Here is a 22528-nt window from a genome sequence, read left to right on the forward strand (position 1 = left end):
CTAAAAACCCTAAAAAGTCTGAACCCTAAACCCTAAAAGCCAAAAAAACATAACATGAGAAAATTAGCAAAATCGTGTCCCCCGGAACGCGATACGTGGCACCAGGAAATCGCGTCCACGTCAGCGTGACTTACTGACGTGGACGCGATTTCCTGGCGCTTACCCTGACATCGCGCTGACATGGGCGCGATTTTTCGGAAAAAGATCCATTTCGGTAAATAATTAAAAATGGGCCCATTTCGGTAAATTTTGAAAAAAAATGACTTTTATTGGTAAATTGCCCCCATTTTATAATACTTTTTTTGAACTTTTAAGTGTAATATTTTTTTAATTGTGAAAGTGTAAATAAAATGGAATTTTTGAAAAGAATGTAAATCTTAAATGAACAGACATAAAAGATAAAAGGTTCGCGTTTAAAGCTTCAATGTTTAATAATTTTTCCTGTAAAAAACCTACCCTCAAAGATATTTAATTTTGCCCGCTCAAACACTCCCCAATTTCCCAAATTCAAAATCCAGTTCATCAAATCAATTTCTTGTTACCCAATTTTTCATTATTACCTTTCTATTTTCTGTCAATTTCCAGATCTACTTGAAAAACAAAGTCACTGTTAAAGAACTTGAAAAACTTTCTCATATTCTCACAACCAAAGAGGAAACTAAGAAAAACCCAAAGCTTTAAATCCAATCAATTCAAACAATATTCTCTTTTTCCAAATGGCATCCTCTGATTCAACCCCTCCTCTTCCACTCGGCTCTGCTCCTTTACCTCCCGTAATTCCTTTTTCGCCTTCTCTTTTTCTTTTAATTTTTTTGTTTTTGGTTTTTCAAGTTACAGTTGAAGATTCTTTTTTACAAGTTTGGATTTGGTTAGAAATATTAATAAATCTTTTTACCCATTTTACAGAAAAAGGAGAATATCACTCCAGTGGGTTCAAAAATTGCAGTAAGTCTTGGGGTTCCCCCCCCCCCCCCCCGTATTTAAATTATTAATTACTTTTTTTTCTTTTATGAAAAACTTACTTGATTTGATTCATTTCGTATCTAATTTTTAACTTTGTTTGGGGCTTTAGGAATTGAATGAATCAAGGACTGAGCTACTGAATAGAATTCAAGGGTTGAAACAGGTAATTCTGGAAAATGTTTTTTTTTTTTTTTTTTACATTTCCCCTTTATTTTGGGTTATATATATTCCAATTCTGAGTTGAAAAAGCTGTTAATGGTTTCCCCTATTAGGATCTGAAAAATTGGAGGTCAAAGCTGGACACCCAAGTTAAAATTTATCGAGATGTAAGTTCAGTATGTCTTGCTTTTTTATCTAAAATATTTCAGCCTTTCTGTTTGTTCATGCTGAGATTGTCTGTTTCATGGCATGCTACTACTTAAGTATTTAACTGTTAAAGTTGCTGAATCTTTTACTATGAAATGAAAGTTCATGTTAAGAAAATGTATACGTGGATGTTTGTTTCCCGAGAATATACTTATATCATATATGTCTTTGCTGCTCATTGAAGTTTTGGATAGAGTTGCAAACATGTTAGCAATGAGCTAACTATAGTGACATTTAGAGGCTTTAGGATATAATTACTGGATGTCTGTTGAGGAGGGATTGGCTCCTCCTGGAGAAGTCTTTGAAGTGTTGTCTTGGGGAACGTGAACCTGGTCCCTCAACAATGGAAGGTATTGTCCCTCGGAGGGTTTTGCCCCCCTCTGTGGAGAGCCGTTTACGGTTTACGGAGGGGGGCGCCTCGACCGTACGTGAACATACGGCCACCTACCAAAGGCAATGTGAGCGTCTTGCCATTGGTCGGATTCGAACCCCTGACCTATGGAATATAGGTCACTTGTAGGGGTATATGGTACCACCTCTTGGTGGGTGGTCGTATGCTCATGTATGGTCAAGGCACCCCCCCTCCTTGAACCGTACACAGCTCTCCGTGGAGGGGGGTGAAACAACATATTTAGACAATGAGCATATACCCATTTAGGACTCATTTCTGTAGCCAACACGTTCTCAAGTCTGAGTAGCATAGATTGAGGCCAAGGATCTAAAGATTTGTGTTATTGTTTGAAATCATTGATGGAAGAGCTGATTTTGGACTAAGAATACTTGTTAAAGCAATAAATAGTTTTAATTGGAGTTTCAGGTAGATATCTTAATAAAATCTTTTAATGTCCTTATTTCTTAGGCTAATTTGCATGCAATCTCTTGCAGGAGCTTACTGAACTGAAGAAAACACTTAATGTGGAAGTTGAGCAACTCCGTTCAGTAAGTTCTCCCTTTACAAATAAAAGAAGATTTTCATTCTGAAACGAGGAGATTTTATGTTAACTAAAATGTTTCATTCTTGAAATAAGGAATTTCAAGAACTGAGGAACACTCTCCATCATCAACAAGAAGATGTTACTGCTAGCTTAAGAAATTTGGGGGTATGTATAATTTAGAACTTTTGTTTGCATTCCTCATCCTCATCTTAGCTTTGGAACTTTTGTTTGCATTCCTCATCCTTATCTTAGCTTTGGACTTCTCATTTTCCTTCAAGTACGCAAATCTGATGCTTATGCCACACACATATTCGGACATGGGCTATGAGGATATAGTCCTCCTAGAATCCTCCAAAATACAATGAGGCCCTTTTACTAGGAGTCAGATTTCATTTTACTCTCTCTTCTAAAAAATGAGTAAATTAGCCATTGTACATTAGATCAAAGAGCAAATTGGTCATTTTTGTTAAAAATTTTATCCATTTATACTGTTAAAAATTGGCGTGTATGATAGAATAACCAGACAGTAACATGTGGCATGCTATGTATTCCTTATATTAACGTATAATGACCAGTTTTTAACAATAGAAGTGGATAACATTTTTAACATAAGGATTAGTTTGCTCTTTGATCTAACATAAAATGATTAATTTGCCCATTTTTTAGTAGAGGGGGCAAAATGCAATCCGACCTCTAGTACAAGGGCCTCCATGGTATTTTTACCAAAACATAGAGAAAATTGAACATTAACCATGTTAGACACACACTCGTATCCAACATACTCTAGTCTGAGTAACATAGGCGTATGCTACTTGGTTTTTTACATCATCTATGCTTTTAGAAACTGGAATTTGCTCCTAGGTTGAATCATTTTGAACTTTTGCAGCTGCAAGATGTATCAGAGGGTGCAAAAGAGGCTGAAGATCCTAAGGTTAAACTTGAAGGAAAGGATGAGGAAACACTTACTTCACCCATAAAGGAAAATGGAAATGAAGTAGACATATAGATGGGCTTTTATGATGGAATGTGCGTTCTTGTACATATTATTGTTCATGCTGCTTGTTATGAACTACTGTCATGTATCTTAGGCTAAAATTCTAGTCTACCTTGCTGTCTACCAGAGGAAAGAGCTTTCATCTGAATCCATTGATATGGTATTGGCATTTACTATGGTCATGATGAGACCAAAATGATATCAATATTGTCTTCTAGTTTTAGATTGGGTGTTAATAAGTTTTCCTTTATTAAAGCATATGCTTTACTACACAATTTCCTCAAAAGTACCATAGAGTACTAGTTTTCTTTTTCTTATCAAGGTTTAAGAAACTAGATTAGAGGCCAAACCAATTACCGATTTGACTAATTGAATTAGTTGCACCAGTTGGTTTGAATTAAAATGATCTTAAATGTTAAATAATGGTAATAACAACATGCCATGCACTTCGGTTTAATTACAATGTCTTTCTTAAAAATTTAAGAGGTTATGGGTGCACATCTTACTAACTAGAAAAAAAAAAAAAAAAGACAGTTGGAATTGAATTGGATAGGAAATTGATCGGCATGTTGACTTAAATTGAAAATTGATTGATATATCGGTTTAGATAAACATGTGAGTCGATGAAAAAATATGTTGCTTTGTGTCATAGCTTGGTGATGATAGTTGTTATACTCTAACGATGACTTGTGATAGAGCGAGGAATGGCTTAGTAGGAGGCTAGCTTAGTAGGAGCCTAAATAGGTACCCACGGATGCCCCCCATCAAATGCTTTTCATCGCAACCCTCTTGTCAAAGCATGCAAAACCAACTACCCACAAACATCACCTAAGCTAATTGGGAGGCTATTTACTTTTGGTCTTTAAGGGAGACTACTGAGGGATCACTAAGGTATAACAATATTGTACAATTTTAGTAAATAGAATGTCAAAGTAGGATCATACAATATTATTTTTAGTGACAACTAACATGTAACAGACCTGCCACCTAATTGATCACACGAGTAGCCTATCATCCATATTGCCGATGATGTGGTTCTACTAGACAAAGAGGACCTCCCCTATATACACCCCCAACACATGAGGCACTAGGTGATCCTTCTTCTTCCAAGCATTTTAACTTTTGACTTAGCCTCCTCCAACCTTTTACTCCATTCAGCTCTATCTTCCTTTCCATATCTCTTAACCTTCCTTTATATATCTCTTAACCTTGGCTCTTTGTCTGTCACAGGTGAACTAGCTTCCTTACAGCCACCACTTTCTCCTCCTTATTGATCTTTTGCATCAATAAATTTCTTAAAATTTAACAATGTATGAATGTTTGAAAAGTCGTAGCGTAATTGGATTTGGGTGTAATTATCCATGTAATTCTTCCAATTCTCACCTTCCACTAAGAGTAGAAAAGTGTAATTAATATGGATTAATTACATCTAATTCGGTGAGACCCACCAATTACAATGGTTACCCAAATATGCCACCCCTGTTTAATTACAAACAATTATACCGAAATCTAATTATTAAGTGGTTTTCCAAATACTACCTAATGAGTTTATAAACACCCTAAAATAACTTTCTAAACGCACTCTAAATGAAGTTGCCAAGTTTTCGATAGCTATCAAAATACCACTCCTGCAAATAACACCTATACTAACACTACTGGCCTCCTTGCGCCACCATATGCCTCACCAGCTGTCCGACAAGAAAAAAAACAGAACCAAAAGCCACTGTCCTACCAACTCCACCTCTAACGAACCAACAACCCAAAAGCCACGATCCCTGCATACCACCGCAGAAAAGAGAACAAAAGAATGTTCTACTACTCAATAGCATATTGAATCAATATTTTGGATTATGGAATCAATCAGAGGGGCCAATTGTTGAAGTAACCACAGAGTAAGAAATGAAATAGAAATAGAGAACAAATTGCCATTCAAAGAAGCTTGTAAGAATTGAGTTATTCACATTCAGAAGATGATGGGAGCATCAACAAGCAAGTAATTTACAAAAGAACTTTGTCTAGTAGTTAGCAGATCTTCTGATTATTCATAAGCAATAACTTAGAAGAGGATACTTTAGAACTAGTTGTGAAATGTTAAAAGAAAAATGAAAAGACTCACCTACTTATTCACATCAAACACTCTAATGCATGACTCCAAGTAATACAAAATTTTGTCCCCAACAGAAAATTTATCTGAATTCAAGCTATGTACAATTGAAAATTATAACAAGTTGCAATGCTTTGACATAAAATTCATACACAAGTTGATGCCTTAGAAGTGCGATGATTCGTTCCGAGAATAATCACCATAACAGTAACATCATCATGGTATTTCCTCCTCCTACCAGCTGGAATGTTCATCAATTCTTCCTTACTGAAACCTATGATGGTAAATCCATATCTTCAGAAACTTCGGTGTAATAATAAAACAACTATACAGCCATAGTTACAAACAATGCATTTTGGTTTGACTGTATGGTCTTTTATATGAAACTCGGTATATTGACAACCATAAGACACATGCGGTGAAAGAAAATTTTGGTCATTGTTCAAATGAAACTAGAACAAAAGTTTAAATCAGTTATAACCGACAGATAAAATTATATATAATTTACCTGCAGAATGCGCTGCTTTTATTACAAGCTGCTCCAAGAGAAATTTTGCAGGATCTCCATAAGGGTTGCTAGAGATATAAGAAAGAACAAGCTTTACGGCCTCATCATTGCTGAAGAAGTCGAATAAACCATCACTACCAATTATAACAAAGTGATCCGATCTTGATATTGTGTGCACATTCAGTGATGGTTCGGTGGAGATATATGGGGGGCTAATGAGGTTATGAACTCGAATAATTCCCATCACTGCATCATTCATTTTTTTCTGCAAGGAATAACAAAAATGATATGCTAATTACGGAAAAGACTGGATCAACAACAATAAGTTGGGTATATAGCAGTTGCCATTGAGCTCACTAATGCTTAAACCACAATGTAAATGAGGCAGGTTATGCTCATTTGTTGATACATTAGATGTTATTAAGTCTTGAAGATATAGTTTCGCTGATAAGATGAAGCAAAAGTGGTTTTTCTTCAGATGTTAAATTTATAGATGAAGGAAAAAAAGTTGCCATTTCTGGGGCTGAGTAATACTTTGCGACTATGGTGCAGTGATTCTTCTCAATAGGGAAAATTTAGATAACAAAAAATACAAGAAAATTGCAATGTGAAATTCGAGTACCTACCTTTTTCAAGTAACCTACTCCAAATGCACGAGTAACCTTCAATTTTCCTTTCACTTTTCCAGCTACTACAGGCATAGAGTCATCAGGATGCTCATGCAAGAGTCTAGTTCTTTCAACTTCATTATCAACAGTGTGAATATCGGTAAGCTGAATAGCTTTCAACTTTTCAGTCCTACCCATGTCATTGGCATCATCATATGTTGCCAATACAGCTCGACTATCACCTAAATTGAGAGTATACATATCATTTCCATGCAGGAAAACAACCAAAACACAAGATCCTATTGAAACTAAATCAGGGCGGTCCTCCATTTCCTGTTCTACCATGTACAAGAAATCATTCTCGGCTTGACTTAGAGCATGTTGGAGGCTATCAAGCACCCCATGCCTAAATGAATCACACGGCACTTCCATTTTACAATCCGCAGTTTTTTTCATCAAGCTTTCAGCACTTGCATAATTCTTGCCGTCAATCCTAGAAGTGGGTTTTGCCTTATTACCAACCAAACTATCATCATGAAAATATTCAAAACATCCATTTCCAGTGGGGACGTTCTGCTTTGATTCCCTGTCTAGTAAAGTAAAGTAAAATATTATAGTTTCATATAATGTGCCAGCAAGAAAATCAGCTGCATCCCTTCCATTAAAACCATCATAGATTGCACAAAAGAGCCACCCGTTCTCTTCAGAACAGACAGCTTGAACCCTGTCTTCACCTGCGGCTCCACCCGCCATTTGTACTTCCATAGCATTAAGGAAACTGTCAGTTCTAGAAGGAGCACTCATCGGTTTCAGTAAAAATGAGTCAGTTTCAGGTGAATCAACTGGACTTGGTGAACTGCAACTTAAGTTTGAGATACTGCTTTGCAGCGAAGATGATAATATATCCAACCTTGGAAGAGATGGGGAAGAGGGAACCCTCCGAAATGATTTAGGGGAATCCAAACTAGGAAGAATCTCACCTCCGATCACACCATTACAGATATTCGTGTTGGCCAATGTTGCATTGGCACTTAAGGCAGCACCGGACAAGCAAGAAAAACTGCCGGTCCTTGGCATTTCACTTCCTGACCAGATTTCACGCCCATTAGCAGCGCTACAAGGAATACCTCTGGGGCTGTTGCACTGATAGCCAAAACTAACCTTAATTTCCCTTTCAGAATTAATAAAATTTTCTCCTTGCATTATAGGCTGAAAGAGAGCATAAGATTCTATTAGCACGATAAGCTCTGGAAAGTAATGCAAAATTCTGTAATTTCATTATATAAATAACCAAGTAGATGCGCACTATTACATCTCTAACAGTTCAATCCAACATTTTATATGATCAAATCTGATGTACTTCTCAAAAGGTAAGAATCAGAAAATTAAGTCACCAAAGTGAACACAAAACTTCCATTACAAGAATTAATCATTCCTCTTGTTGCTAATAAACTAGCCTATTATAAATTCTTCTCATGATAAACAGGACATTACGAATCCTTAAACCACAAAACAACGAACTGGATCTGAATCATGACCATAGCATTAAAACCCAGTTTCATAAAAGACTAAAGATTATCAAATGCTAATATTAGCTGTTAAACATATAAAAATGCACAATATTTTGTACTATTCAACACTAAAACAACAAAAACAGTAACAAGAGTAATAAAAAATAAAGACTACTTAAATCGAAACAACAAAGGATTCCATTATCAAGAAGTCTATCCACAGCAACTCAAACTAGAGTATGAACAATGAACTCTAATCTTAACTAGTTCACTAAAGACAACAAAACAAGATATTAAATCATTGAATTAAACAAAAGGGTAAAAAAAACAACATGGTATTGAAATGATGATAAAAAACTTAAGGTATAGGTACAAAAAAAAGGGAGGAAAGAGAGCAAAAGAAGAAAAACCCACCACTGTGCTTGGATCAACAAGGTCAAAGGAAGGCAGAAAAGAAGGTTAAGTAAGGAGTTAGATTGGAATGCAGGGGAGAAAGTAAGTGAAGTTTGGGGGAAGCAAAGAGGCAAGAGATTTGGGTGTAGGAGAAGGAGAAAAGAGGAGAACAGAGAGAGATTTAGTGGAGAATGAATCTGAAAGAAGGAAGAGCGTGCAATGCGTTGGTTCAATGGAAAATTGGATGGTTGGGAAAGAAGGGGTCTTCTCTTTCTTTCTCTCTGCTATATTTGGAGGAATTTTTGTTTTTATATATACATTTTCCTTATTTTCCTTTTATCTTTTTCGTTTTTGGGACTTTTTGTTTGGCTCTGATTTTGTCAGATTCACTATTACCGGTAGTGCCGTTTTTCAATCTCTCTCTCTCTCTCTCTCTCTCTATATATGTATCTCTTTTCTTTTCAAATTAATAATTTTCAAAAATCATTTTAAAACTAATCTTAAACCTTTGTAATGGTAAACTATTAAAAAATTTCCATTTAAAATTTATATTTGGGTTAAATTACTATTTAGGTTTAAATTTGATATTTTTTTTTTACATTAGAGATTGATGTTTTTTTGTCTAAATTAAGTTCTGAAGTTAGCAATTATTATTACATTGGGGCTTGAACTAAGCAAATGTTTCCATGCTTGAACTTTTTTTTTGTCCAAGTTAATCATTGAACTTGACACTTGTTCTTATATTAGGGCCTAAACTTGACAGTTGTTTCAATATTGGGGCCTAAACCCTAAGGTTTCCAAAGACTAGTTTGGACAAAAAAAGTTCGAGCGAGAATAATTGTCAAGTTTAAAGCCTAATTTGAAAGAAAAAAGTTCAACCTCTAATATGAAAACATTATTAAATTCAAGACTTAACTTAGACCAAAAAGAGTTTAGACTCTAATATTGAAAAAGTTGCCTGAGTTCAAACACCCCAAAAGTAATTTAACTCTTTATATTTCAATGTCAACAGTTAAAAATTATAGAAATTATATTTATTTTAAAATTAATTGCACAAGACATCCTCAAACTATGACTCTTATTCTAAATTGGTCCCTTAACTTTAAAACATTTTAATCTCATTCCAAACTATAAGGTTAATGAATTAGGTCCTTTCGTTATTAAATTTAACTATTAAATAACATATCAAATCTTATGTAGTTAAATTTAAAATGAAAATGCATAAGGGTCCTTTTGATTGCCGATAAAATATTTTCCGTAAAATAATTTCGGAAAATGTTTTACTTTTACGTAAAATGATTTCTTGGAAAATATTTTCGGTGTTTGATTGAATTTGTGTAAAATATTTTCATTGTTTGATGATTTCGAAAATATTTTCCGAAAAAGTTATTTTTACATATATTAATATATATTAATAATTTTTATATTTTAAATTACTTTTACATATATTGCAATGATTTATTTATAATAATACTCAATTATTAAGCTACAATATTGATCGTTAGAAATTGAAAAATATTATCCACAATGAGTACTAGTAATAATATTGAATAATTATAAATTACTTGAAACCACAATGAGTACTAGAAATAATATTATCCAAATACATAATTAGTAGTACACCACATAGTAACAACATTGTCCAAGTGCATAATATTACACCACATAAATGTATCAATATCTTCAACCCGAGAAAATTTTTGAAGCCAAATTTTTCTATGCTTCTTACTTTTAACTAAAAAACTTTGGTTGTATCTTTAATTAAATTATAGAGACCAATTGGATATAGATTCTAGTTTGAGAATATACTAATCAGATTTTTCGTAAAAGATTTTGATATCGATTACTTGTAAATAAAGAAAAGCGAATAAATTCACAAAAAAAGATAAAGAAAACGAATAATCCATATTTCATTATGTTGTATCTTTAATTAAATTATTATCCATAATTAAATTATTATCCATAAAGTTGGTAAAAATAATTTTTAGTATTGTTCGTGCATTAGTCGATTGTGAAATGTTTTAGTCGATGTACACTATACGAATCAAAATTAAAATCGGTGTAAGAAAAATTTTAGTTATTCTAATTTATTATTCAAACGGCATCCACCAAGAAATGCAACCAAAACCAATGTACAACCTACTACATTAAAAGCGAACTGTGCCATTTGCTTAACCCACAATCTTTCCACAACCATATCATGAAGCAGTTTTACACTCAAAGTGTTTGCACAACTATTTAAAACCATCCACATGCTATGAATTTGTTCTTGTTAGCTCTACCCCATTCTCTTTTAGCATCATTGGAATAATATCTCATAATTGGGATAATATCAACAATGCAAGACCGCCATATCTGGCCCGAAACCTTGATAAATGAAATGAAATATTGAACTGAAATTGCATTATGCTCAATTATGACTATTTTCTATATAAGAGCGTGTTAAAAGCTATGCCTCCGAATGAGGCTCTACGGCACAAATGCAAGTTTCATTTACCAGCTTTTCTTTCACTTCTCACAACCAGTCAAAGATCCTCACCTTGGCACGCTTTGGGAGGAAGGCTTGAAAGATATGAAATGACAAAGAGAAGGTAAGGCAGATACTTAAAACAGATACTTAAAACATGAACCACAAATTCCTATATATGTAGTCGTGAAACAAATATTCAACTACTCGGAGAACAAAGGTAAATAAGATACTTAAAAACATGAACCACAAACCCTGCTTACGTAATGCTAGACTTAAACCATAACAAGAATCATTTACCAGCTTTTCTTTCACTTTTCACAACCAGTCAAAGATCCTCACCTTGGCCTGCTTTGGGAGGGAAGGCTTGAAAGATATGAAATGGCTGCAGAAGGTAAAACATATACTTAAAACAGAATCACTTAAACCAAAAAAAAAAAGAAAACGAAGAAGCTAATTTCTTGTTCTTCAACATCAAATGTTGTAATTCTTTGAACATATTATTATCAAATGCATATACATATATACAAATCTGAGTACGAATAACATAATATGGATACGATGAAGCATTGCACGAAATAGAACGTGCAAAACAGAATAATAAAACAAAATCGAAGTAGAAATCATATTCTGAACGAGACTTAAATTTGCATTTCTTTTTTCATATAATTCTAGAATTTTCCTATCAACCAAACAGAGACTTAAAAAGAATCCATTATGATATAATACTCTTTAAGAATTGCATGAATAGTTAGTAAACAAGATAGTGACAAACAAACAGAAAAACACAGAATTTCGATCAAAAACCGAAAATCAAAAGAAAAATAAAAATAAAAACACTTTGATCAAAAACAGCGAAACAAGCTTCGATCTGCTAAAAAATACACTTAAAATCAAACAAAAAAAGCACGCACAGATCAGTGAGAGCAGAGGTGACATTTAGCATAAACAGGGGCCAAAATCTTTATAACTATGGACAAGAAACCGATTCACAAAACTATGGAGAAGAAAATATACCTTTTTAAAGCAAGTCTGTGAAGAAAGTCTGCCCAAGACAAGCCAAACAGCACAACCAAACTAGTAGAAAACCCAAGCAAGATCTCAGACAAAAACAAGCAGAAAATCCCCAAATCAATTTATAAAAAGAAGAAGAAATCAAGGGGGGAAAAGGAGCCCGAAACCAAATCAAGGGAGAACGAAACCAGATCGGTGTAGAGAGGAGGAGGGAGAACGAGAGTGTAGAGAAGGGAGAACGCTGGAAAAATCGGAAAATGTCTTCGATTCTAAATCGGTAAGACATTTTCCAAATTAAAACTTCTTTTTCCCTGTTTGTAATTGATTTTACGCGAGGAAAATATTTTCCTCCAATCAAACACTGGAAAATGGGGAAAACCACTTCCGGAAAATATTTTCCCCTATCAAACAGACCCGCATAACTTTAAAAAGTAAAAACTAAAAATAAAGTAAACTGAAAAAAATGAAATTGAAAATAAAAGTGAATGATATAGCTTCTTTACAAGTTTCAAAAAGCTAAAAGCTAAGATTTTTAAAACATCTATTTTACAATATTCATTTTTCTAATTTTTTTCATTTTAAATCATGTTATATAAGATCTAACACGTCATCTACCGGTTAAATTAACGATTTTAGTAATAACAAGATCTAATTGATATATCACCAATAATTTAAGGATTTAATTAGAATAATTTAAAATTTAAAACTAATTTAAAGTGAGAGCCATAATTTAAAATTAGCTCTTATTTTAATAAATTTTAAAGGATTATGATCATGTTGTATGTTAATAGGTTGAAATATTACCACATGTTTTATTTTCTTAAAAACAAGTTTTATTGTTTAAAATAAATAAATAATAATTATATACTAATTTTGGAATCCTTCAAAGTTAGAAATAGTGTGTGTTAGTTGACAATTAGGTATTGTAAATAGCCCATTGTTTCTTGATACGGACGACTGGAGTTTTTTTCTCACTGAGAGAGATTGGAGCACACGCATTATTATTATTATTATTATTATTATTATACAATATCTTAAAAAGGATATATTGGTTGCAATTTGTTAAAGATTGGGACAATTTTTGGATTTTAAAAGAAACGATGAAAAAGGCAGCCAGAATTTATTCGTCAAAATTAAAAGGTGGTGGTGGTGACTAAGTGAGTGGTGAGCATTCATCATATCTTCACAGGTTCTCAACAACAGTACAAATGGCTGGTTTGGTTTTATTTATTTATCTATATTTTATTCCTGTTGGATTCAACCTCAAAGCAGCAGAATTTTCGAGGACTAAATTCGTAATATTGCGCTTTTGACTTTTCCATACAGCTTTCATCAAGTAGAAGTTACAGTAGAGATTGTTAGAGAGCAGGGCAAGATCCAACATCCTAATGATAGCAGAAATACCCCATGTCAAACTTAGATTGCCTCGAATCATGTTAATAGCTTTGAACAACCACATTTTGCCACCTCTTGTGCATTGTGGTGGAGCTGTTTGCAAACTATCTTGGGACTATACTCGCTTCATTGTATTCATAAATAAATCGGGTCAACCTTAGTACCTCGAAAGACCCAATTGATTCCGGATTTCCAAATGTTCCAGCAAACCCATGCAATAAGGCTGGTTCTAAAGAACTCTCCAAATTTGAGTACCCCTTGATTAATTTTCATCCACCAACTTGCAAACGAACCAAATCCTATGAGAGCATGAGAATAATGAATTGAAGAGTATAGTTATGTGTGGAATCTTTTTATTTATCTGTATTGATATATATTTAGACATAAACTTAGATTTTAGTCTTCAACATCATGTAAAATAAAAGAGAGAACAAGAGTTTAGTTAAAAGGAAGGAAATAAAATATCTATCCCATTATTTAAAACCTTATCAGAGTTGTTGTCACGAGTCAATCGGACACCAACTCAATTAGAGAAATTACGAAAATAACTTTTCGTATTTAAAATAAGTTATATTATTCGATGTAGGGGTAAGCGTTCGGTCGAATTAAATGGAAAAAATTCGAGTTAACGAGTCCTATTTATCATCTTAACTCGATTTGAATTTTTTTTCGAATCAAATTGAGTGAAATTGTTCGAGTTAAATTAAAAAAGTTAAACTTGTCCCATTAGAATCTTGTTACACTATAACTAATTCTATGTTAGAACACCTAAATTTAAAACCATATATATTTGCAAACTTTTTCAAAGCACAAAAAAAAATTGTTTTAGTATAATAAACTTGAATCATTAATTAAATTATTTAGATCCCAAAATTATTATTTTAGAAAACTTTTAACTTTCTTTATATATTCTTTAGAAATTTTTTATTTTTTTAAATTTTCTAAAAAATATAAATTTTAGAATTTTATAAATATTTTAAAATTTAAAATTATTTTAATTTTTTTGTATTTTTGTTGAGAAGAGACCAATTTGCTTATTTTCAAAATTGATTGGAACCAAAGGGTATTTACACTAATCATTATTGAATTATTTGAGTTGTAAAATTCAACTCGATTTAAACTTATTCAAATTGACTCGAACAACTTGAAATTCGATTTTCTTTTCAATTTTTCAAATCGAATTGAGTTTTTCCGCCCTAATTAGATATACTTTAGTCTTTTATTAAAAAAAGCTAATAAAAATTGCATATTATGGGATTTAAACTCATATCATTTACATTGATAACACCTTAATTTTACCACTCAACCAAAGTTTTATTTTAATATGTTTTATACATTTTAAATTTATCATGCATATTTTATTATCTTCATCAATTGCATATATATTGATATAGTTGTTGATTGAGTTGGTGTCACAAATTAACTCGACATTAACTAAAGATTGATCACAACACTAGGATAAACAATTGTAGTGTACTTAGAATTATTAATTTGATGCATTTATGTGTTTAGATTTTGCTTTACCCACAATTCAATCTATTTTTCATTGTAATATCGTACATATTTCATGTATTATTATAATTAATTAGTTTCAAGTCATACATTTCATCATTTATTGTACACCTTTATGTTCTAAGTACGTAGTTTCTACACACATAAGTGTTTGATAGAATTTCTATTTTTATTTAAATAATTTAAATCAATTAAGTGTTATATCCCTACTTTGACAAGGGCATGTGGCATAGCAAGAGTGACCTACCAATGACCCTCCACTGGGAATAGCCCACGAGCAACCCTCTGTTAAATACTCTTTGTAGTGACCATCCACACATAACGATTCGCTACGAACCTTTTGTGGAAATCACTAAGGCACAACAACCTTATACAATCTTAGCAAGAGAATGTCAGAGCAGAACCACATAATACCACATATGGCAACGATTGACTTGTACTAGCCCTGTCACTTGGCCAACCACATGTATAGGCCTACCCTTTATATAGTCAACTATGTGACACTACCAAACATAGGGCAATCCTCCAATAAATACCCTAAAACACAAGTCAAAAGATCTCTCCTCCTCCTCCAAGAAAATCCTAAACATCAACCTCCCTTTTCTCATCCTCTCCCTCTCCTTGAAACCTCTAATTTCGACTCTCCACCTATCGTGGAGGTGAATTAGTTCTCGTCTTCACCATGTTTTTCTTATTGAAATCTTGTATCAATATCAAAACAAGCAAATAAAATTTTTTATGACTTTTATTTGGTTAATTAAAGAACGTGACAACATTGTAACTTTATTGGCAAACTTATTTTTTTTATTACATGTACATAAAATAATAATCCATATAACATAAATAACATGTGAATTTTTTTTCCCCACATACGTTTATACAGGCTACAGCAATTGTCCAAAAAGAAAAAAAAAACAGAAGAGAGAACAAAGGTCAGGTATGGTGGGGACAGAAAAGTTAGAGACCAGGATATATAATTAATATTTAATAAATCGTATTTGAAATGATTGGATTTATCTGCACTTGGACCCAACATTGCCAGCCAAAATTTCCTAGTACCATCACAAAACCAATTGACAGATCCCTGTTAGCCCACGCCAACCCCAAAACTATATATTAGATTATGCTTACCTGACTGAAAATATTTATAGAAAATTATATAAGTTGCCTATCATAAGTAGAAATATTTTATATGAAAATATAAAAAGGATAAAGTTATACCCTCATGTTGATATTTTTTTACACTATAAAAACGATGGCCATTTTAATAATTTTCTCAACTAAAAGAAATTCTTTCGATTTGATGTTTAATTGATTGATAATATTATATTAATCATATGGCATATCAGTTATGTGAGTTAAAATTTTGGTTAAAACTCCTTAAATAATATATATAATTTTTGTTGCTATTTTTAATTGTTTTTAGAAATAATATTTTTCAAATAATTTTAATTTTTAATTGAGTGATTATATTTTTAATATGATTAGGTTTTTAAAGGGAGAGGGAAGTTTTTTTTTTATAAGGTATAGATAAGTTTTTATCAAAATATGAAATAAAAATCAAACCACATAATTATCTTTAGTATATGACTGTTTGATCCATAAAATATCAAGTTTTTTGGTAAATTGAGTGACTAAGTTAATGTAATTTAACTGTTGAGTCTCAACTCGATTGGTATGGGTATGGATATCCATGTAGGAGGATGTTAGTTCGAGTGCGTTGAAATGCATTATCCTCCTATTTATAGGTTGGAAGGAGTTATGGGTAGTTTTAAAGATTTTGTCAAATAGAGTCTGATATGATTAGAATTTATAGTGAGATTGTTAAAAAAAAAGGAATTTAATGTCATTTAACTTATAAAGATTAAGGGTGTAAAAAGTTTTTAAACTTTTTGAAAAAAAAAATTAAGCCTCTGTTTTTTTTTTTGCACTCAATTGAGTACTTGAACTTTCAAAATACATCAAAAAGGCCCTCAAACTCTTTCAAAAAAACAATTAGGCCCCTCCTTTTTTTTGCATTCAATTAGGTACTTGAATTGCAAAAATGCATCAAAAAGGCCCTTTAACCGTTAACTTTAACAATTGACCATTAAAGTTAACCGCCCCTAATTTATAAAAAATCATAAAAAATTATAAAATATAGAAAAAAAATTATAAAATTCTATAAAGTCGTAAGAAAATTATAAAAAAATGTAAAGAAATCTAAAATTCGTAAAAAAAATTATAAAAGTTATCGTACCAAAAGAAATATAATATAATTTTTCTATAAATTTTATTGATTTAGATTTTTATTGTTTTTCGCCACGTGTCATCTTGTGCTACGACACGTGATGGCTTTAACTGAAAAAAAATGGGGGTCGTTAACTTTAACGGTCAACGGTTAAGGTTAATGGTTGAAGGGTTTTTTTGATGCATTTTATAATATTTTTATAATATTATTAATTTTTATTTTTTTTATATTTTTTACTATTTTTATAATTTCTTTTTTTTCTAATTTTTAATATTTTATATTTTTTTATTAAAATTTAATAATTTTTTGTCACATTCATGCCATGGTTGTGATACGAGGTGGATTTAACTAAAAAAATTAGGGTCAGTTAACTTTAACGGTCAATTATTAAAGTTAACGGTTAAAGGGCCTTTTTGATACATTTTGACAGTTTAAGTACCCAATTGAGTGTAAAAAAAAAGCAGGGGCCTAATTACTTATCTTGAAAAAGTTTGAGGGCCTTTTTGATGCATTTTGAAAGTTCAAGTACCTAATTGAGTGAAAAAAAAAGGGCTTTATGGCTTTTTCTGAAAAAATTTGAGGGCCTTTTTTTTATGCATTTTGAAAGTTCAAGTATCCAATTGAGTGCAAAAAAAATTAATTGTTTTTTGAAAAATATGAAAACTTTTACACCCTTAAACCTAATTTATAACATAAAATTGAATATAACACTATAATTAACTTGTAAAATCTTTTTGTAATAAATATATTTATAAAAGAAATTGTTTAAAATTCATTATGCTTTAAAATGGTAAAGGTGAAAGGTTTGGGTTCTTGATGCCCATGGTTAAAGTCTTACTATGTATGGGTTATTTTAAATTTATTTAAAGTTTAAATTATTATTTCTAGATTTTAACTAAAAATATAAATAAATAGAAAACACTCGTGGTAATCTTTGTTAGTTTTTAAAGAATGAATTTTAAGTTTTTTTAATCGAGTTGATGTTCGGTTAATTCATGGCACCAACTCAATAAAAAATTAATAATAGTACTAGAAATCTCGTCACACACGTATACATGTTGAAACAACAAATTTAGAATACAAATGCGTGTTTAAAAATAACATATAATAAATAATGAAACGTATAGTTTGAAACTAATTAATAATAACACATGAAATAGGTATGATGTTAAAAAGAAAATAAAATTAGATTAAATTTATTTATCATGATATTGTCATCAATCTTGAGTCGATGTTGAGTTAACTTGTGACACTAACTTAATTGAATATATTAATATATACTAGAATTCCTATCACACATGTATGCATATGGAAACAACAAATTTGTTTTAAAACACAAATGTGTGTTTTTGATGATCTATGGGAGGAACATCGGCAATTGTAGTGCAGTTGCGGCGGAACTGTGGACAATTTTTTATGGTCTGCAACTACTTTGATCCAAAGGTGCCAGCCACCTTCTCCTCGAAAGTGACAGCAAAGTTGTTGTCCAAGCTTGTACCAGTGGAGATGGCAACTATGGGAACTACACGCTGACCTCGTGCATCAAGGAAATTTTACATATGAATTAGACAGCCCATGTTACTCACATTTATAGAGAGTCCAACACTGCTACACATGCATTGGCGATTCTTGCAAGATCCCAAAAGCAAGGTTTGCAAGTTCATATAGCTCCACTAGTTGGACTTGTTGCTTTGTTAGATACTGATTCTAGGCCTACATATGCTATGTAGTTAGCTTTCCTTTTATTCAACCAAAAAAATAATAATAACATACAATAGATAATGAACTTATGGTTTGAAACTAGTTAACAATAACACATGAAATATGTACGATGTTAAAATTGAAAATTTTAGGTTAAAAATGGTTATCATGGTGTTGGCATCAATCTTGAGTGGATGTCGAGTTAACTTATGACACCAACTCAATCAAATACATTAATATATACTAGAATCCCTATCACATGCGTATGAGCGTGAAAACAAAAATTTGTGAACACAAATGTGTGTTTAAAAATAGCATACAATAGATAATGAAACGTATGGTTTGAAAATAATTAATAATAACACATGAAATATGTACGATGTTAAAATGAAAAAATAGATTAAAATTGTTTATCATGGTGTTGTCATCAATCTTGAGTGGATGTCGAGTTAAGTTATGACACCAACTCAATCAAATACATTAATATATACTAGAATCTTTATCACATGCGTATGTGGGTGGAAACAACAAATTTTGAACACAAATGTGTGTTTAAAATAACATACAATAGATAATGAAATGTATGGTTTGAAACTAATTAATAATAACAAATGAAAAATGTATGATGTTAAAATGAAAAAAATTTAAATTTTTATCATGATGTTGTCATCAATCTTGAGTTGATGTCGAGTTAACTTATGTTACCAACTCAATCAAACATATTAATATATACTAGAATTCCTATCACACGCATATGCGTGTGGATATAAAAATTTTGAACACAAATCGTGTTCAAATATAACATAAAATAGATAACGAAATATATGGTTTGAAACTAATTAATAATAACACATGAAATATGTATAATGTTAAAATAAAAAAATAGATTAAAATTGTTTAACATGGTTTTGTCATCAATCTTAAGTTGATGTCGATTATACACACTGTAACACCCCCACCCGACCCAATCGTCGGGTCTGAGCTATAGGATGTCACATTCGTTACCAGAGCAACAACAATAAAAAGACATTATAGATAAATCATTTAAACATTCAAACATTCCATAATCATAGTTATCACATGCTATACAAACTTTTCTGAGACTCAATCGAGCTTACGAAAGCTCATTTGTTATTCCAAATATGAAATAAGAACAAATTGTAAAGTTTTCAAAATTTCAGGTTAGGTATTGATACTTTACTAGGTACCAATACCATTTTAAGCTTTGGTGTTTTAAAAATATTTGAATTAAAACAAATGTATCGATACTAGACATAAAGTATTGATACCCTTGTCAAGGTATCAATACCTCATCTTAGTACCGATACCATTTTTAGGTTCGATATTTGAAAATTTAACAAAAATTACCAATGTACCGATACCCCTTTATAGGGCATCGGTACCTTTGAGCCAAAAATGACAAAAATTTGCATTTTAGTACCTATTTCACACCAACTTAACCATTTACCCAAATGGTGCTTAAATTCACACTAAAACCTGCATAAAACAATCCAAAATCACACCTAAATATACTATTTAACCATTTCAAGCTAACCAATGCACAATTCCACAAATTGGCACCAACATATCGATCCAACTTATACCAATTTAACCTACTCATTCATATATATAGCATTTCATACCATCATCTAAACCATTATAATTTAAACTCAAATATGCTACAATAAGCTACTAATTATGATTCAAGTTCATTTTCCAAAACTTATCATTTCAACAAGATATAAACATTACCAATTCAAGCATAAGGTTGATCACAAGTATACCAACTTCCAAAGTTAACCAAAAGCATAACTCCTATATACATGCCACAAAATTGAACATCAAAACAATTAAAAGACTACCAAATCAATAACGGGATAGTATGAGCTTCTTGTAAATCTGGTCGACACATTTCGCAAGTTGAAAATCTATAGGAAAATGGAAAACAACGGGATAAGGATTTTCGATGCTTAGTAAGTCCATAGGTATTTAAGCGATAAACTTACTTCAAATTACAATCAAACATATCAAACTAATTAACTTGTCAAAATATGTCTAACATAGCAAATCACAACAATAAGGTGATTTCGTCATATGACCAATGGTATAGTAATTCAATATTTAACATCTCAATTCAACTCAATTCAATACCATTCACATGAAATCAACAATTCATACCATTTGCATAATGCAATCAACATTTAACCATTTTTAAACCAAACTCATATCATTCTATTGTCATTTTTCATTTTCAATAATCATTTAGCTCGAAGAACTTTAATGAACAAATTCAGAAACACTGTAACACTCCTAACCCATATCCATCGCTGGAATAGAGTTACGGAGTATTATCGAAATTTATAAATCAAATAATAGACATTTCATATCAACTAGCACTCATATCAGAAATAAATCATAATAAATCATATTGTCTCTTATATGAGCCATTGAGGCCTAAAATTTACATTAGAAACAAGTCAAGACTAAACCGGGTACTCAAAGAATTTTTTGCAAAACTTATAAAATTTTCCTAGGTGCAAGGGACACACGCCCGTATGGCCAAGCCATGTGGCTTAGACGGTCAAGAGACACGCCCATGTCTCAAGTCATATGGGCATTTGAAATAGGGGCACACGGCTGTGACCCAGCTTGTGTCCAATTTAGGGTGCTCATTGACTTGGGTCACACGGCCAAGCCACACGCCCGTGTGCTAGGGCGTGTAAGCCTACTGACTTGTATTAATTAGGTGCAGGGGCCACACGGCCAAGCCACACGCCCGTGTGCTAGGCCGTGTGGATAATTTTGAGTATTCTATTTCTCAATTTTTAAGATGCAGGGGACACATGGCCAGATCACACGCCCATGTGCTAGGTCGTGTGTCACATTTCTCACCCAATTTATCTTCCACCTACATTAACACTTTAACACTTTAACACTTTAACACTTTCACAAGCCAATCATCAAAATGCCTATATGATTTCCATCATTTATCCATTTCAGACACACATCAACATATTAAGGTCACTTTTTACATATCAAAACATACCAATTACAAGCCATACCAATGGCTAATTTCAACCAAATACATACATGCCACCATTGGTCAAATTTAGCCTATACATGCCATTATAACCAAAATTTAGTTTGCTATATATACCGAAATGAGCTGAATGATAGTGTGATGTTACTCTGACCAGCTTCCAACCAATTCGAGCTTTTGAATTACTATAAAATAGGGAAAATAAACCGAGTAAGCTTTTAAAGCTTAGTAAGTTCGTATAACATAGAATTAAACTTACCATTATTTCACACATAAGGTAAGTAAACTAAACATGCTCAAACCATTTTGGCCAAATGCCTAAACACATATCCTCATCAAGCATGTTAGTCATGAAATTCATGTTATAATTCATATTCACAAATGTACATAGTCATCAAGCAAATTTTATACATATGTATCTTTCATCCCATTGTTCAACATGTCAAGTATTATCACTTTCATGTATTTCAGGCATATATGATAACAATTCATTTTGTACTCATGTTGTTTCATATCAAAATTTCACCTGTTAAATCATTTAAAATATCGATGGACATATGGGTTGTACACATAAGGTGTAAAAATCTATAATTCGTCAATTTATATTTAGAATGCTCATACGAGCACTTAAACGGGAAACTCTCTTTCGAGCCATATAACGGGAAGCTTATGTGAGCGATAATCAGGAAGTTCAAGCGAGCCAATATCAAGAAGCTCCGGAGAGCGATCAATGAGGAAGCTCATGAAAGAGCCTTTTATCGAGAAGCTCCGAAGAGCCATATATTGG

The 22528-nt window shown here is 32.1% G+C and overlaps 2 protein-coding genes and 1 long non-coding RNA gene across 3 annotated transcripts; 1 reads left to right on the plus strand and 2 right to left on the minus strand.

The window, feature by feature from the left end:
* The first annotated feature begins 436 nt into the window (after positions 1–436).
* On the plus strand, positions 437–3481 carry LOC105778254 (uncharacterized). Its single transcript, XM_012601921.2, has 7 exons — positions 437–773; positions 907–945; positions 1073–1126; positions 1236–1289; positions 2215–2268; positions 2358–2429; positions 3151–3481. Exons 1-7 carry the CDS (start codon positions 717–719, stop codon positions 3268–3270), a joined length of 450 nt encoding a protein of 149 aa, XP_012457375.2. The 5' UTR covers positions 437–716; the 3' UTR covers positions 3271–3481.
* Positions 3482–5197: 1716 nt separating this feature from the next.
* On the minus strand, positions 5198–8678 carry LOC105777416 (probable protein phosphatase 2C 40). The gene is made up of 4 exons (XM_012600675.2): positions 8404–8678; positions 6497–7687; positions 5871–6135; positions 5198–5636 (listed from the first exon to the last, which is right to left on the minus strand). The coding sequence occupies exons 2-4, from the start codon at positions 7679–7681 to the stop codon at positions 5509–5511; spliced, it is 1578 nt and encodes a 525-aa protein (XP_012456129.2). The 5' UTR covers positions 7682–7687; positions 8404–8678; the 3' UTR covers positions 5198–5508.
* Positions 8679–10750: 2072 nt separating this feature from the next.
* On the minus strand, positions 10751–12121 carry LOC105774986 (uncharacterized). Its single transcript, XR_008189686.1, has 3 exons — positions 11867–12121; positions 11192–11234; positions 10751–10921 (listed from the first exon to the last, which is right to left on the minus strand). It is a non-coding gene; the product is annotated as an uncharacterized LOC105774986 (long non-coding RNA).
* Positions 12122–22528: the final 10407 nt, after the last annotated feature.

Source organism: Gossypium raimondii, chromosome 10 (genome assembly GCF_025698545.1).
Source record: "Gossypium raimondii isolate GPD5lz chromosome 10, ASM2569854v1, whole genome shotgun sequence".
In the NCBI taxonomy this organism is placed as follows: domain Eukaryota; kingdom Viridiplantae; phylum Streptophyta; class Magnoliopsida; order Malvales; family Malvaceae; genus Gossypium; species Gossypium raimondii.

What these genes read in the sequence shown, in the direction of transcription:
- LOC105778254 (XM_012601921.2), top strand. Translation starts at nt 717, where the DNA reads ATGGCATCCTCTGATTCAACCCCTCCTCTTCCACTCGGCTCTGCTCCT. An exon ending in AAGTTAAAATTTATCGAGAT is followed by an intron (nt 1,290 to 2,214) that starts GTAAGTTCAGTA and finishes AATCTCTTGCAG; the next exon opens with GAGCTTACTGAACTGAAGAA. An exon ending in CTAGCTTAAGAAATTTGGGG is followed by an intron (nt 2,430 to 3,150) that starts GTATGTATAATT and finishes GAACTTTTGCAG; the next exon opens with CTGCAAGATGTATCAGAGGG.
- LOC105777416 (XM_012600675.2), bottom strand. Translation starts at nt 7,681, where the DNA reads ATGCAAGGAGAAAATTTTATTAATTCTGAAAGGGAAATTAAGGTTAGT. An exon ending in GAGTAGGTTACTTGAAAAAG is followed by an intron (nt 6,136 to 6,496) that starts GTAGGTACTCGA and finishes TATTCCTTGCAG; the next exon opens with AAAAAAATGAATGATGCAGT. An exon ending in AAAAGCAGCGCATTCTGCAG is followed by an intron (nt 5,637 to 5,870) that starts GTAAATTATATA and finishes TTACCATCATAG; the next exon opens with GTTTCAGTAAGGAAGAATTG.